Consider the following 17,870-nt stretch of genomic DNA (forward strand, 5'->3'; position numbering starts at 1 on the left):
GACTCGAGAAAGATAAGGCACACTACCCCTGAGGCGCAAATTCGGGGGCAGATCATGCAGCTCCATACCCCAAAGAATGCCCAGATAAAAGTATCCCCGTTATCAGGGAACTCCATTGGATACAATGGGTCCTCTCCACTACACTCTCTTACAAAATCTCTTCACACAGACCGCTTCTTTCCATCATCATGCCTATCTCCAGGTTTGACCCCAGATATCTCTCTCACTCCGACGGGTCCTCCGGGAGATCCTCAAATTGTGGCGTCGAATGTACGACTGACAACAGATCATTCCTTATCTGCAGTAGGATTATTCCCCCTGGAACACACGGACCACGGAGTACATATCACAGATAACTATTTGTCTCTGGGATGAGAGATATGGTTCCCGTATCTCGGACAACACTCATCACAAATTGGCGCGTCTGATGCATTCCTGGATACACGGGGGCCATAGGATTGGTCCTGGGGAACACTGACGCCATAAACTAGGTCCTTAGATCCCTGATCAATCTCGTCGAAACTATTCTATCTCCTCGGAGGCCGTTCACAGACGCGCACAGATGCACCTAAATCCGTTTCATACCCCGGTCGCCTTCGGACTCCTATCATGGTGTCGCATTTTCTATTTCCTAATCAGCCCCCTTGCCGAATGAGCATTGCCTCACGATGTTATTTCATCCAATTCAATCTATCACCTTCGACGCTATTACGTTCTCAAATTGATAGCAATATGTCAACTTTACAAATGGAGGGATTTGATTGATGGATGTTATCGAAACTTCGGGGACACGGTCCATATTCAACCGAGTTGCCCCGATCACCGGGGTACTTCACGGAGTAGATGTATGCAGCAGAGCAGATCCTTTCTCACTCGGTACTTGAGCAAATTCAATGTTGCGAGTGCTCACGGCGTAGAGTAGAGAGCACAATGGCAGTACGCAGGACTAAGCAAGTGTTAATCAGACTGCCTAGATCTCACTTTCAATCGCAAATGAATGAGAAGCCAACTGTCTAAAACAAATGTCACCCAAATCAAACAGAGTTTCTTAGTTGAAAAAGATGATTGAAGACGATCCTTCAAATCTTGGGCCAGCGCCCCCATATCATGTACATGCACACTCAAAATGCCTTATCCATGTGTCGTCATCAGCCCCCTGATATCTGCATCAAGTAATCATTAAAAAGCAATTATCTTCAGAGCTGAGTCTATCTTGAAGAATCTAAGATGATCTATCTAATCACTGGCATGTTTATCTGAATCCGACTAATTGATTGCACTATCGGGTGGTTACTTGCATATCTGCAGTATTAAGTGCTGTTTGTTTACAGCCCCAAGCCTCACTTTCATGTCTGCCTCCTAGTTGCCTTGAGACATCACAAACTGTGAATAAGGGTCCTATCTTTGCACCTGAGACTGGCCGTAGAGCATTATCCCATCTAGGACAGTTACGTCGTCTTTTCTATAAATATCCTATCCTCATATCTAGGCAGTATCTAGCCAATCAAAATTCTTTAGGAAACCATGTCTATAGCTGTCACTGCTATTGATAACTGGCACTATACTAGCAAAACCCTGCCAATAACACAATAGAATGATTCATACTCTTTGATAATATTGATTATCTGGTGGACTTGCAAGGTTGCGATAGTGATTTATGCGCCTTGCTATGCGCCTTGCTTTTTCAAGCACAATCTCAGGCTTGAGTCGCCTTATCATCAGTACATACTATCAACTATCATAAACATAGTATCTTGGTTAGTTTCAAGTTGTCATCAGAAGATTAAGGATGATCAATCTAATGAGGTCAGATTAGCTCAGATGATATTGATTGAGCACTTGAGCAATCTATCAACAGCCCTGGAGGTCAAGATGAGATACGGATGATATCTCAATTGATAACAGCTATCTTCTAGATGCACATGCATGGTGTCAATGAGTGATAACCACTGCCAAAACAGCTTTTACCTCGCAGTTTGACACATTCAGTGATATTTCAGATCTCTTATTTTATCTGATCTCAAGTGATTACCTATATCACACTTGCATATGTGCTGATAGGGCCGCTCAGGTAAGAGAAATTAGCTCGGTGAGATAAAGAGTGAGTGAGACGAATGCAAGAGAGTCATTGAGCTCGGTGCTCTGTACTTTGTACAAAAATCGTCATCGAGATCAGCAGTCGGGCGTTTCCGGCACGCTATCCATAGTACACCGGGGAAACAAATTGAGTCGGGCATCAAATATACTAGTATGCCGCGTCACACTGAATCTCCTTTGCTCGAGCAATTTTCTTTCCTGTCCTCCAGATGTCTTTATCCACATGAATCTTCCATGACTGAGCTTGAAGACCTGATCTTGCATTCAATAAATAATCGACTCCTGGATCCGTCTGAAATTTTACCTCCATTGCTTTCATATACCGCACACCAACACAGCGACAAGAATCGAGAGGAGGAGTCATCGAAGGTCAAACAACCATCATTTATCGGCTCACAGACAGGTATCTCGGAAGGAGTCATCTAGAACTGGCTGTTTGAATCCCTCAGGCTGTAGATCATGGATTCGGGCCGGGCCTGCGGCGGTGGAAAGTCATTGAAATTTCAAAAGCAATATCATCAAACCGCAGAGAAAGTACCGAAGCTTAAATCGACCACTGCCCAGGTGGAATGATTAGTTCAAGCTTCATTCCGGTAGAGCCCGAGTGTGTAACTTATATATCGACAACACAGTTTGCTGCCTCAGTCACAGGCATGTTTGGTCTGGAGAGCGCTTCGGGAAGTGAGAGTCTAGATCATGGAGGCTGAACGTTGAAAAGGAATGACCGGGCTCTAGAATGACAGGCATCAGTTTAATAAGAGACAGCAGGATTAGAAATAGCAATAAAGAATTTGGAGGAGCACTTAGAAGCGAGCAGATATTCCAAGTTAATCTGTCCAAGTTTGAGAAGAGACGATGTGCATAATTATGGAGATTCGCTTCGACTTTGTAGCGAATTTAAATTTCAAACAGGATATCGAGATACGCGAGGATCGTACTTATGACAAGCAGTGACGTGACAGAATTGATACAGTCGCATATTGCAAGTTCGATGAGCTAATTGCCCACAAAGTTCGAGATTAGTGATGAGACTAAACGCGGGGGTAGGCGGGGTAAATTGAGAGTGGGGAATACGGGGGAGGCTCAACAGATCTTGCTGACACATGCATGATAATCCTGCCCAGTGCCCAGGTGGTTGAATTCATCTGAGAGACTAGATTTAAGACGATACGGACTGGTATTACATATATGGGATCATACCTAGGTAGGTAGTATCTGTTGGGAACTGATCCGGCAACAGATATCGCCTCGCACCTCGCATCGACCACTTCTTGCCTCCACACCTCTCAGCCTGCCTTTGATGCGCCTCAAGATTTTTTCAGTATCCAAGTACTTTGAACTTGACTTATTCCAACACGTCGTCCTCCTTAGCGCACTCCACGGACCAATATTCAAACGCAACTCCGTCACGAAGGTACTGAGAGCTTGGCAAGCTTGAACGCCTGATACACAAGTGGAATAGCTCTTCAATCGCTCGTGGCAGACTGACAAGTACTCTCACTCAATTAATCGACCCTGACTCAATACTGGGTCAATTTCAGAAGGCTATAAACCAAGGCTTACAGGAGGACAAGTGAATACAGGAACAGGTATTGGGCGCAACTCGGGAAGTGCAAGGAGATTTCTAGAAGCTTGGGAAGACAATCTCTGGCTCATGAACTCTTTCTCTCGCGAATATCTAGGCTTTTAAGAGTTGAATTTTCCTCTTTGTTTTTCTTCTATAGATCTGTTGTTCCATGTGGATAATATCCACATCCTCCTCTTCTTCTATCATTTCGAGCGTGACTGTGAAAATACTTACATAATTATTTCCTCGCTTCCAATAATACTCAGATAAATTCTCTACTAATACCTAAATAGAAGATCAGCTGCTGAACCGATGGATCTCTGTCGGCCCTGGAGATGGCCGGGCCCAAGTTTCAAATGTAAACATTTGAAACTTTTATTAACCTGAAGCTTAAGACTTCTACCCTTACGCTATTAAAGGGAGCCAGAGGTGAAAGCCACACTCCAATATTTCCAATTAATTATTAGAAGTACTAATATAGATGACTACTTATCGGGACGAAATGAACTGAGTCCCCTGAATTAGACTAACAACCAAATCGATACTATACGGTTTGAGAGAGATAGCCCTCTCACACACCAGTTGACATGTGCATATTGTAGGAGGGCGTTAATATCCAAGCAAAATTGAACTTGAACCCAGATTCCATATCTTGAAATTATTCATAGAAATACTTGCCAGTGAAAGATTACGTGTAGGTAGAAAATGATTTATGAGAACATTTGGATGTAACATTGGACCAATGCCAGAGAAGGTATAGTATATACAGTATATGCAATCCTCATAAACCGGGCTAATGATCTCTCAGTTCAAGTTAGAGGTAAATGCAACGACAAGACACAGTCTTCAAGCGATGTATCGCCAGACCCAAGTTCTATGTCCCAATCACCCACATGCACCGAGACCAATCCCCGCTCGCGCCCCAGGTATCCCAAAATGACGAACAGATGCAAAGTATGAGACAAAAGGTATATCCACCAAGAAACGAAAGGTTGGAAGAGAAAAGAAAAGATGTGTGAAAAATGAAAAGAGAATGAAAAGAAAAGAAAGTCTATATGCCCGAAAAGAAGCCTCCCAATGCAAGTTAAGTTCTCCAGTTCATAGAAGAATAACTGCAACGGATCTTACCCGAAGGAGGATGATGAAAGAAATTCCTCTCCCGGAAGATCAGAGAAAAGATAGAGAAAGAAATGAAAATAAAAAAAAGGTTGGGCCATGCCATGATCGAATCAAACGGTAAAATGCCAGCCGAAAACCCTTGCGCCCGCTAATGACTAGCTGCGAAGCAGACCCGCCACGGTGTATGAGGATGAGGCAAAAAGATGAAATGAGAAAATGAAAAAGAAATGAAATGAGAAAAAAAAGCTGGAAAGCCCATAATTGTATAAATCCCCCGGGGTATTAGAAATGAAACAAGGCCGTCTAGGAATGTGGTATGTAAAACGTGAAGTCGTCCGGGTCTGAAGAGAAGAGAACTGCAAATTGCCCGGAAAGAGAAAGAAGAGGATCCAATCCATGATAAAAGAAAATGAACATCAAGGACCCGAGTGGCCTGATGCTCCAGGATGTCCCATTGGAGGTTGATTGGTGGTAAAAGGTTGTTGAACTGCATCGCCCGCATACATGGGATATTGAACCACGCCCATACCAGGCGGCATGACGTTCATCGGCCACTGTGTGAAGCCCATTCCAGCTTGAGTTGGGTAGGGTATAGAGCCGGGTGGGGTTTGCATGTCAGGAGCAGATGCAGGAGAGGTGTGTACTCCGACATTAGGAGCAGACAGAGACTGGGCAGGAGTGGTCATTCTTCTCTTCAAGTCCGGGGGCATTTGTTGGAATTGAGGTTGTGAGTAATTAGAGCTCATATCCTGTCCAGGGTAACTCATGGCTCTGGATGGCTGTGGTGGTGGTGCGACTTGCCAGACGCTTCCATCGGGTTGTATGGTGTAAGAGGGAGTGTTCATAGGCTGTGTTTGGCCAGACATCTGCGAGGCTCCAGACATGGGTGAACTAGGTGATAATCCTGAGGGTACAGATCCGGGAGTCCAGACATTTGGCGGGTAGTTCATCATCTGGCCCTTATTAGCAGCCATGGAAGCTAACATTTGGGGATCCGATATGGTTGTATATTCATCCCATGGGACCCCTGTTTCCATTGTGGGGTTTGGTGAGAATTCTCCAGGGCCCATTGGTCGATCTAAAATAGAAACTTTTGTTAGTAAATTCCAACGACTTTATTCCAATTCCAATTGATTTTCCTCGTTTCCGCTTATTTGCGCAACGTCAAACCACCAACTGGGCAGAAATTGACCTACCCGGTGCAAAGCCTGACATGGGCTGACCAGCAAAAGCCACAGGAGTAAAACCTGACATATCCTGCGCAGAGGATGCATTCAACGGAATTTGCGGGTATGGATAAAAGGCATCGACGGAGTCTTGGTTCATATTCGTCGGGGACGAGGAAATTGGAGGCGTCGCATGGTCCGTCGGTTGTGTTTCCAAACGCGAATTCGGCCGGGATTTCTTCTCAATTGGTGGTTGTTGATCGACTGGGAAAAATTGACACTCCTTTCGTAACCTAATACAATTCTCGCATCGTCCTTGCGCATCGTCGGGGGCTACCAAGCATCGAATCTTGCGACGTCGGCAATGCACTATAAGAAAAAAAAGAGGTATGAGCTGAAATGTCCTATAGTAATGTGCGCAATACTTTCGCAAAGGAATGCGCTTTTCTATAGGGGTCATAAAATCGTATGCGCTTGGTACATCGTTGCGGCGCATAGCAATGCCAATTGCGACAAATGCGACAAATGCGCTCAAAACAACACCAGATAGGGAAAAAATAAAGGCGCATTCGAGGAATGGAAAATTGAAGGTACTAACCACATGCGACAGATGTCCGATGATATCCTAGCTTATTGCGCTTCTTATCCGCATTGCTTGCGCTATCCATAGCGCTTTGTGAAGTCGGAGTAGTCATAGTCTCGACTGCCACGGGCATAGCTTCCCCACAAGAAAATGAACAGAAACAAAAAATCTATGTCACCGCACCGATCCGAGGCGCATCAATAACGCGTACACGGAAGCGAGCAGAGAGACGCCGATCCTAGGCGTAATTTGGGGTGAAGAGCGGGATGAAGAGATATTGGGCCATACAGGCACCACCGCAAGGAATAAAAAATGAATCGGAAACGAGTCGAGAGAGATCGGATAGTGAAGCTGTATTGAAGATGACCCTTCCTTTGGTGTAATTCTGGCCTTTTCTGATCCACCGACGCCACACTGATCTGGGATATTGCGCGTGTTTCAGCTCGGCAAAGTCGTAAGGTAACAAAGTAAACCAAGTAGCAGGGGGGGTGAAGGTCCCGCAGTCGTATTCGTGTGATTGTGTTTTAGAAAGACTCCAGCACTTTTGAGGTTGGCGAGAAGATGGTGGTCGAGGATAGATTGGATTTCGTGGTCTCAAGCCCTCTTTGCGTTTTCCTCCCAGGCGAATTAATCAAAAGAATTATAGTATAATTATGGGTAGTTTTCGAATCATGAGATTTCGGCAATCAGATTGAATCAGCCGATAGATTTTTGAACAAAGAAATCGATGAGATTTAATGTCTTGAAGGATTTCTCAATATTCGGATAAGAAGTCCTGGTTTCAAGTTTCAAGACGATAATCACTCAGAGATTAGTAAGGTGTGTGATGATGATGAGAGTAAAAGGGTAAAAAAAAAGATATAAAAAAAGATATAAAAATGAGCTTTAAAAAAAAAGAAAAATGATATTAAAAAAGAGGAATCAAAGGAGTGAACGAAGCAAAACAAAGATGAGGAAGATCGAAGGGGAAGAAGATCGTATAGAGACTCGAGAAGAGGAAGCTAATCGCGGGGTGAAACGCCTTTTGGGCAGGTTTTCAGTTAAGGAATCTGTTTGGTTTTTTTTTATTATTTATTTTAATATTTTATCCAGAAAAATAAAATAAAAAACAAAATCATAAAATAATAATAAAAATAATAAAATAAGATAAAAAACCGAGGCAAAAAAAAAAAGGAAAATTCATAACTGTAATCCCACCATACGTGGAACAAGGTGGCTCTGCATCAAACCGACACTAAGACTAAGATGGATGTTATCGACTTAACCCAAAATCGACTAAATCACCTAAATCAACTAATCCAACAAATCAACCCTGCAGGTCATTGCTCTTTGCCCATACTAGTATAGTAAAGTAGAGTATAGAAACGTGATGATCTCAGGGGCTCTACCCTTACCCAAGGAACTTGAACTATTAACTATAGACTTTAGAATTGGACTATAGATTCAATACTAGTTCTTCACGTTCAGCTCCTCTTTCAACTGATTTATTTTTTTTTAAGATTTTTATTTTTTTGATTTTATTTTTTTGATTATTTTAATGATTTTTCTGTGATTGAAAAAAAAGAGAGAAAAATTCTCCCCCCACATACCGGTAGTTGTCATCACTGGTGGCCGCATAATGTGAATTAACCCCTGATTGCGTACACGATAGGACCCCCCCTTCAAGAGTTGGTTCATGGCAAATGAGGCATAGAGAACCATGGTCTGGGAGCCCTGACACAGTGGGGTCAAATTGTGGATGTGGATTGTATTGTGTAAAGGAACATTTCTTTTAGGCTTAGACTCAGGAGGAGCTGTCAATCCTTGATGAACTGGGGAATTTCTTCCTCTTAAAGCAAGTTCTAGAGGCGTGATTGGCGACAGGAAGCTTGGGTCGGCAGCTATAACCAATAACAAGGATATTCCTAGGATCCATTTACTCCTAAAGAATCATGACCTTCTTTCTATGGGTATTTTAAAGATGATCACTGTGGAAGAAACCTTGTGGGCTTCTCGAAGGGGTGCCTCGCAGCTCGGATTCGGATCATCGCCTCTTGAGTGCATAATGCGTATATGGTTTACTAGTAAGAGTTCACATAACATCCGATATCATGTTTTAGGATTTTAGGATATCGGAATACGCCGTTAGATCAATTTCCACCGATTCACATCAAGTCACATCAAGTCACATCGCTAGAAAAGACTTAAGACTTGGAACGAACCACAGATTGATACAGGTTTGATTCTAAAAACAGAAATTCAGGGTCCACGTATCAGCTTTCTATACCAAGGATAGAGAGCATCTGGGCATGCAATGCGGCTTTTCTCTTATTTTTCTTTCTTCCCTCCCCCTTTTTAGATAGAATTGTAGTCAATCTACTACCTAGATTGTATTTTCTTCTCCGTATCACTTCAAAAATAATTCATTGCTTTTTCTCTAATTTTTCCTCTCTATATTTTCTTTTGAATAAATTCTCGTACTAGTAAGCCCCTTTTCAGTGATGTTGCCTTGTTTCGGCCCCAACTGTATCTGGGGCGTAGCTTAATTGTCTTAGTGGACTGTCAATGACATCTTTTACATCGTTTCACCTTTAAACAGTTCCTGTATGAAATAAACGAGTTTCAGATTCATTTTCTCCTTTTTTTTAGTTTTTTTAGTTTTTTTCTTTTTTTCACAATTTTTTTTCTCCGGCAAAATCTATTGAATTAACCATGGTCGGTTCACCAATAAGAGACTCCAAATGATTCTTAGTCAATGATACCCGCACTGTACCATAAAGGAGAATCCAGTACCTTGGATGAGCACTTGAGAGAGATCAATAGTAACTTGAAATCAGGTCAATCTTAATCATAGGCGAGCCGATCAATATACGAGATTGAGGCGAAGTAAAACATGGAATTTACAGATGAATACAGAAGTACAAGAAAAAAGCCACTTAGGCAACCCTTCAGGGAGTCTATATCAAAAAGAAAAAGCCAATGACATAATACGCATCTAGCTATACCTAACTTAGATTATTGTCCGAAGCCTTGAAGAAGGCATTGACCTAAACAAGCTTGAGCCTTTTTTTTTCTTTTTTTCTTTTCTTCTACAGGATACTGGATACTGCGAGATGGGGGGGCAAAAAAAAGAGACCAATGCAGAAGCGATCTTAGGTCTTCTTCTCCAACGATTTTGATTCTGTAACAAGGACCCGCAAGCGTAATGTGGGGCATTCACACACGGTCAAGGTTTAATTAAGGATCGTCGCGACGCAGTAGCGTGTTAGAGAATGAACTTGGCACCCGTCGGAAACGAGGAATGGATCCTAGATCAACATTCTTTTTGTTCTTCGAAGCCTCAAGCGAGCTTCCATGAGCGATTCCTAATGGAGAAATGGAGCAGAAAGGAAGTTTCTACGAACCCTTCGGACAGGGTGTCGAGAAGGAGGCTTTTTTTAGACGATCAACGTGGGTCATACTCAGTGCTTCAACTTTGAAGTTAGGGATAAAATTCACAAGTTACTATGGAGTATGAAGTATGAATGAAATACGGACTTTGTAGATATTTCATGAAAGTGGGTTCATATGTTATGGATTAATCGTGGGAATCTGTACTCCGTACTCCGTAAGTTATCGTCATCACAGCTTCGAAAAGGGGCACTGGTGGCACCTGAAGGATAAACGAATCCATTTTTGATTCCCACTGGTTACCTCGAAACGTGTCATGTCCAGCGTGGCTGTTTTTTGATTCAAGGTGGACACACGGTCTTCTTGAATCGTGTGGTGTGTTGAGGCCTTTTAATGCCCCATAAGAGAAGTTGACTTGGAACCAATCATCATCTCAAATCATACGATTCCTCTGCATCTCAACAGCAGATTCCAACAGATTGAAAAAGAAATAAATTGAATGATTGTTGTACTGTACTTCGTACTGCGTGCTCGACCGCTTCTTTGTGAGAGCCAGCTCAGCCCTGGCCCCGCATAACCCTCTATCTTTCTTAACGCCGTATCAGGTTGAAGATCGTCACGACCGGGCCTCTCTCACGAGCCAGGTGAGATATGATTGGATCTGGTAAAAGGCCTGGTACGAAGTTGGGGGTGCATTTACAGCGAGGATGTACATGGTGTTGACGCGGCGAGAAGTAGTGTCAAGCACGCGATTAGATCTGGCAGTATTCAGTGGAACAAGTGCTCCACATATTAATTTGTTTTTTTTTTCATTCAAGTTTTTCTTTCTTCTTAATCTGGTATAGAAGTGGGCTACACCATTATACAAGAAAAGCATGCTTCTCCGATGACATCTCCGGTTTTAATGCATAAATCTCGGCTTGGATTGGGCAATTGGGTAAAGCTGCGCCCCAACGTCTACGATCGGCTGACTTTCTATGAAACAAGGGTCCAGGGCTGACTCAGATCCCCTTTTTTTCTCTCTGAATCGAGGGAGGTTTTGATCTGAAATTTAAAAATAAGATTAAAATGAAACATGTTCAGATGTCCGGAGTAACGGTCGGAATAAACTATGGACATGGGTCAACAATGTATGAGACAGCTATAATTATCATTGTCACGGTGTAAGTTACTCCGCAAATTGGAAGTCTACAAATAAGAAGTAATTGGATCGGTTGAATTATTTTTACTCCATACTCTACCCAGTAGTAATTCCCCGAATGGATTATTCGAATAACCGGTCTGACGTGGGATGAAAAGACCTTACGTAGACATTGGTTAAAACCCAACTGCCAAACCCAACTGCCGACAGGGCTTCTGCACACGGACTTTGTCCACAAATTAGAATTTCATAAAATGAGTATTAGAAGCCAAAGTGCACTAAAGCCACAGGGCTTATGAAACTTAGACTGGAAACGCAGATATGCTCCGGATCTTAGCCTGTTTGGGTTTGGTGGAGTGAGTAGGCTGTGTTTTACCATGACCCTGTGCTTCTAACATTCAAGTTGATGGACGGACATTTGTATGTAGCTGAAATGATCATCGGAATAGACTTAACACGGTACTCCGTAGGAGATGGAAATTAGTCTACGTAGTGTATACTGTTAATCGGATATCCCTCATCGGATTCGGAACAGGTCGGTAAAGCCGATAATGCGGCATTTATACGCCCAGCCTGGGAGGTACATATGGGCATTCGTATGTTTTACGGATACGCAAAGTTACTGCACATATTACGAGTAGTCTGGATTCGAATACGGAGTACTAATCTATCATCTATCATCTTTAATCTATACATTCAATTCAACTTCGACAGCATTCAAATATTATGATCAATGATCCATCAGGTTAACTCGGTATCCAGATCTAACACACCGGTTAGAACCCCGATCAATTCATGTGGATACTTAATGCAGGGACCTCACTGGTTCCAAACCAATCCATCAACAAGGACCCGGCTGTTTCACCATCGTCGGGCCCTTAACCTATCTGGGGGATGCTCGGCTCCTCATGGGTCTCCCTATTTAACTCCAACTTGCCTTACGCGTCCACTATAAGGTACATAGTAACATTAACATCGTGAGAATATGAACATTTAAATGTTTGATCATTGTGAAACTTCAAGAACAGATTAAAGTAAATAGATTAAAATCAACTGACTAATTTTCATCTTATTATAATATGTATAAACATGTAACTTGATATTAATGTTGTCAAGTACTCCGGAGAGTGTACTCCAGTACGGAGTATCCAAGTCATCCGAGTCCCTATGATAGAAAGGAAGGTGGTATCTAACCTCATTTCCGACCGTGGCTGTGCCCTTCTTCAAGTTTTTTTTTCATTTTTTTAATCTAATTTCTTTTCTTCCCAAACCTTTCCCAACACTTGGGTAAAACCCGCAAATTCTTTGAAAAAGGGGTTGGTCCCGCTGAGGGTCACAGGCCAACAGACCATGGACTCCGAGGGGAGCCGAGACTGCACTCAAGTGCTCTGTTACTATGAGAACATGCTCCGAGTCCTGGATATCTCAATTCATCACGGAAGACAAGCATTTGAAGTATATCCAAATTCAATGAAGGGATGCATATTCCATATTCGGATTTTGAATCTTCTAGTGCTCATTTCATGGGGAACTGAACTCAAACCACGATCTACATCCCAGTGGCAATAGTAATAGCCACTTACTAAACTACCTAGGTACCAGTTCCAAGGTTGACCAGGCCACATTCAAATGCCCAGGTTTTCATTATCATGAAACTTGAATGAATATCATAATATTCCCAGCTATTATATTAGCATAGGGCTAGGTATTACTCTCCCACTCTTACCACAACCTGAACATCAATCGCACGCGCTTCCCTCACACAACACGCGATGCAAGATCTCCCAACACGACCAATAAGCGCATGACTACCAACAGAGGCGCACCAAGCCCGAACAAACGTTTCTCTAACTCGTGATCCACGCGCATCAATCACTAAAACCTGTGGAACTCCATCCGCTGATAACGGCGTAGCCTGAGGTGCTGGATGGTGTATGAGTGTCTCAAGTGAGACATTTTTATATGCGAAAGATCGGTGTAGAGGATGACCTGGTAAACGCTTGAACTCGCCCTGGTCAGATGTCTTTGTCTCGGTACTATCGTGATGATGTGATAGAAACCCCTTTGGTGGACGGCATTCATGAGCGGATACGAAGCGAACATTGTATCTCAAAGGCAGAGATATTATCTTCGGATCGGATTCTAAACCCAATTGAAAGGATAGAGAAGCCTCTTCGGTGACTATGATATTCCGTCTCCTGAGCGTATTCACAGGCAAGGTCATGGAGTTCAGCGTCACGGTTGTAGAACTCATAACAGGCTGATCTATCGGCAAAGTAAAAGCATCAGCGGTGATATCACCTTTACCGATCGGGGTAGATTCCAGCGCGAGTTTTCCTCCTTGTTTGATTCTCGCATGGAATGCAGAAGCAGGCATCTTTTGAACATGGACTTCAAACCAGCCCGGATCTAAAGGAGTCGATGTGTTCGCATCACAGGGAACAATATCACAACCGACCCATCCCATACAGGTCTGAGCACCATCCATACTAGATAGTACGCGACCAACAATAGAAGCCTTGCTCCACCAGCTACGATTCTTGTAAATGAATCCGCCGTAGAGATTAGCAGTAGGTCCTAGTTGCTTGATCGCATCGACGTCATTTTCCAACAACGTTCCAATGAGAAGATGGCTAATACCCTCCCCAGGTACCACAAAGCCTGAGAGCCAAGATCTGGAAATCCAACCAAGCTTCTCCGCGGCGTGGGGGTCGTCATCCTCCCTGCAGGAACTGCGGAGTCTAATGCACCGTCGCGACTGGCTTCGGGTATACATATCACCTTTCACCAATCGCGCTGTCGATTTCCCGGGAGTATTTTCCGGTGATGAGTGATGCTCCCCAGTAGTTATATTTACTGGGGGCATAGTCAAAGTCTCCCCATCGCGGAGAATTTGATCAAAAGTCCTCTTGAGTGCATCGAGTTTAGGCCAACCGATATTTTCCGCAAAAACATAGAGACCCTCGAGTTGTTGTCGCACATGCAGAGAGGTGATTTGGCATTGCCATGCTGATTTCACATCACTTTCAGTAGTAGAAGTAAGTCGGCGATTAATCGAATCGAGTAAGGAAAAGCGATGTGATTTTGCAGGGACTTGGTCAATTGGTGATTGAGATTGTGTTGGGGTGCCAACTGGTGAAGCCTTGGAAGATGGAGCAGGTGAACCACACGAAATCTCCAAGTTATCAAGGAAGCGGCGAACAACAACAAGATCCCAGTTCACTTTTCCTTCTCTCATCTTATCGAAATGTTGAAGTTCCTGGATAGACATCAAGCCGCCGTGTGGATCATGTAGCATGCCCTTGCGAACGAAAGCATCAAGGCGAATGATGAGCTCTGCAGCGAGCAAAAGCTGAATGAGAAGCCACTTTCGCTCCATTCCAGAGTTAACCCACTGCTTCTGTGGGACTTTGTGATCACATTCACCCATACAGTCACCATCAGCATGCGGCAGTGCTTCCCATAGGATTTGGCCCGCTCGAAAGCGCCATTCTGGGAGGCTGAAGTCAATCCATGCGCCAGGTGTAGCTAGCACGGTCGCGAGAGTTTTTATCTGCGATTTCAGGCTGTCTGGGTGTCCCGGCATCACATCTGCGGGTGGTGGATGTGGATGCAGGAAATGTGTATGTAGAGTATTGTGTAGTTCATGTGGGGTCTCCAGATCGACGATGGTCATCAGCGAGCCATCGAGTAGAATTTTCAGTCGCAGTTGTCGTAAATGAGTGAGACGTTGCACCAAGGTTCGAAGATTGATATCTCGCACTCCGATGCGTTTCCAAGCAGCCGGGCCGTCGTGCAGTAGTTGGAGTCGATCGAATACCGCACCACTCAGACACTGCGAGTAAGGTTTATTATAGCTATCCATTAGTTCGAAAGCTTCTGTGGCTGGCAGCTCCGTGACTCGCTGTAGATTCGGTGCCTGTCTAGGCTTCTCAGGTCCGGTATACTGAATCATATCGGCAATATCAAATTCCAGAAAATGCCGGTATCCAACAGTACCCGGTTCTCGCCCGTTGTTGGCTAGCATATTCGGTACCTCGAACACACCGACATCAAAGGAGGCTCGCTTAAAACCTCCGGTTCGATGCCAACTCTGTGGATGAATTGGAACACCGCCCTTGACAGCCCAGTCATCCGGTACTGGTAGATGTGCATGGAGAGTACATAAAGTGAAAGAAGGGTGAGATAAGGGCTTGCGGTCCAGCATGCGCAGAATGGACGGGTTATGCTCATCCCAAGGAAATATGACTTGTGGGTACCAACGACCATGTTTTCCGATTTCCAGCAAGAAATGAGGAGCGCCAGATAGGATTGCCTTGACATCCTTTTTTGTCAGAGCTGAACCATCAGGACACAATGCATCAAACTTGATAGCTTTATCAAGGCGACATTCCAAGTAATCTTGAATATTGCCAGGCTGTTTGGGCTCGGCATGAGCAGCAGCAGATGGCTCTGAAGTTGATGACTTGGGTGTAGATGCACCAGAGCGAGAATTAGAGTGAGCACGAGTACGACTACTCTCACGACTGCTTTCACGGCTACTAGTAGCCGATCGAGTAGTTTGCGCGGGACGTGTTCCGCGACTCTGCGTCCTCAATCAGTTACACTTCTTTGCCTTCAGTATACTCAAATGACCTCACCGTAGATCGATTTGATGAACCTGACGAATGCGATGCTAGCGAGCTATCGCTCTTTCTTCGAAATAGGCCATGAAAGAGACCAGGATCCCTTGACACATCCTGATCCTTATCCGAACGGGGGCCCGAAGACCGATGACGCGAGACTAGCTGTCTCGGTGGATCCTGAGTACTATGAGCTGTGGATGCATCTGTTTGAGAGCGACGACGGCCGAAGAGAAACGCCATTGCTATGTTCGTTCTAGACAATGTACATGTTAAAATTCCAGCGAGCAAATGGGGTGAATTTATCTCTCGTAGATGGAAAAGGAGTCAGATATTGGAGAATGTAGTGCAAGATAACCTGGAAGCGGTGATTCGGGTGACTCGGCTTGTGGCGGATCCTGGAAACGGTTGACGGCATTGAAGCGGGGATCCGAATTAAGCCCGACGGTTCTGACGGATCAGATTTAAAGTATGGATTTAATTCACCTATTATATTTTCCAATTCAAATGTTGCACATCAGAACAGATTCGGAGAAGAGTTGGAGAGGGGATTGGTGGTTAAGTGGTTGATTGTACTTTGTACCACTGTAACCATACACCAGTTGACGCTACTAAAGATCAACTTGAAGCTTCAGATCCTCAAGTGCTCATTTCGCAATAATATTGGAATGAAGAATACAGAAATCAGTTGAACAAATGTGCGTTGAACAGCCTATATACACAATTCTGTTTGATTTTGCCTTGTTAGACACAGCCTGAATCCACCTGAACATGATAGGAGCTATGACGCACCTGAGTACTAAGCAAATGCGCTATAACAGATCCATTCCAGATAAATCCATATATAGTATGCGCGCGAAGATTTGTTCAGTAGCATGCCAAAGGATTGATTCCGACTCGAACATTGGAATAGAAGGTCTACGCTCTACAGGCGATGTTTGACGGGGGATCTAATTCATTTTATCAACTACCCCAATAACTCGATAATGGACATATTTCTTACGCGTGCTGACCGAAGAATTGGAGCACAGTCTTGTAACCACGCTCGTACTCCGCCTTCACCCGATCATCCTCCAAGTTGGAACGAGCACCCATCCATCCGTGGATCTGGTCAGAGAAAGTCTCAACGTGGTTGGGGACCTGAAGGTTCGCCTTGAAGGCCTCGACATCGGCAGCGGGCTCATCCTTTGAGGCGAGGACCGCGAAGGGGACCTTGATGGTCTTGGCGTCGTTGGGGTCAACCATAGCAGGGTGAACCTGAGCAGCAGCCTTGAAGATCTGGTTGTCGCCAGCGACAGTCAGAGCGGTAATCTTTCCACCCCAGCAGAGACCAAGCATGGCCCAGTCGAACTTGCCAGCGGGGGCAAGCTTGTTAGCCTCCTCGACGATCTTGGGGATCTTAGGGAGGTTGGCGGGAGGAGCGGCCTTGGTGGAGAAGAACTCGCCGAGGAGCTTCTTGTGCTCGTCGGTGGTAGGAGGGTACCAGGAGATATCGGCAGGGCTACCCTCAAAGAAGTCGGGGATGAAGACACGGTACTTCTGCTCGGCAGAAGTAGCCAAGATGTCGGCGCCCTGGATGGTCTGGTCGAAGAAGCCGAAGATGTCTACCCAGTGAGAAATTAGCTTACATCCCCTTTCTCAATTAATCGGCTGATGAACTTACCGTACACCACCAGGATAGCCTTGGTAGCAGTCTCAGGACCGGTCACGTCTGGATTTGGTCAGCATGGTCCTTCAATCGGTCAACTGGTGCCTCTCGGGTATTTTGCGCGTTCATACATGTCTTGATGCCATTGATGGTCTGATAAGCGCCCTTGGGCTGGTATCCCTTGGAAATCACAGGGGGGATACTGCAGATGAGAGGTCAGTAAGGCTTTCGCGCAGATTGTGGATGAGGGACGAACGAGCAGCAAGCCTTGCTAATTCCAGACATGATTGAGTTGGTCGTGGGATTGGAGAGGAAGAAAGCTAATTTGGTTTCCAAGTTTAGTAAATGGTCCGATTTTGGAGGTTCATGAAGCAACTTACTTAATTCTGAAGCTTTTCAAGTCTTGTCAAGTTGTTTTGGAGGGGAAAAAGGAAATGAGTGTGAACCCCGCCGAGGTCGACGTCATCGGATGAAATCGGCAACTTTGAGTCCCCGAACTCGGTGCAACATCATAGACATCTGGAGTATTCAAATTCAAGTTGAATCTATATATTTAAC

General features: G+C 44.4%; 3 protein-coding genes across 3 annotated transcripts; all 3 read right to left on the reverse strand.

Annotated features, from left to right (window-relative positions):
- Window positions 1–5,199: 5,199 nt before the first annotated feature.
- On the reverse strand, window positions 5,200–6,644 carry N7483_000067 (putative C6 finger domain protein; the record flags this gene model as incomplete). Its single annotated transcript, XM_057083505.1, has 3 exons — window positions 5,200–5,861; window positions 5,980–6,318; window positions 6,548–6,644. 3 exons carry the CDS (start codon window positions 6,642–6,644, stop codon window positions 5,200–5,202), a joined length of 1,098 nt encoding a protein of 365 aa, XP_056949654.1.
- Window positions 6,645–12,750: 6,106 nt separating this feature from the next.
- N7483_000068 (uncharacterized protein) lies at window positions 12,751–15,907 on the reverse strand (the record flags this gene model as incomplete). The annotated part of the gene is made up of 2 exons (XM_057083506.1): window positions 12,751–15,627; window positions 15,683–15,907. The coding sequence occupies 2 exons, from the start codon at window positions 15,905–15,907 to the stop codon at window positions 12,751–12,753; spliced, it is 3,102 nt and encodes a 1,033-aa protein (XP_056949655.1).
- Window positions 15,908–16,663: 756 nt separating this feature from the next.
- Window positions 16,664–17,597, reverse strand: N7483_000069 (dienelactone hydrolase family protein; the record flags this gene model as incomplete). Its single annotated transcript, XM_057083507.1, has 4 exons — window positions 16,664–17,268; window positions 17,328–17,375; window positions 17,444–17,514; window positions 17,569–17,597. 4 exons carry the CDS (start codon window positions 17,595–17,597, stop codon window positions 16,664–16,666), a joined length of 753 nt encoding a protein of 250 aa, XP_056949656.1.
- Window positions 17,598–17,870: the final 273 nt, after the last annotated feature.

Source organism: Penicillium malachiteum (assembly GCF_028827825.1).
Source record: "Penicillium malachiteum strain IBT 17515 chromosome Unknown utg000001l:1.0-8184562.0:1.0-8186909.0, whole genome shotgun sequence".
Taxonomy (NCBI): domain Eukaryota; kingdom Fungi; phylum Ascomycota; class Eurotiomycetes; order Eurotiales; family Aspergillaceae; genus Penicillium; species Penicillium malachiteum.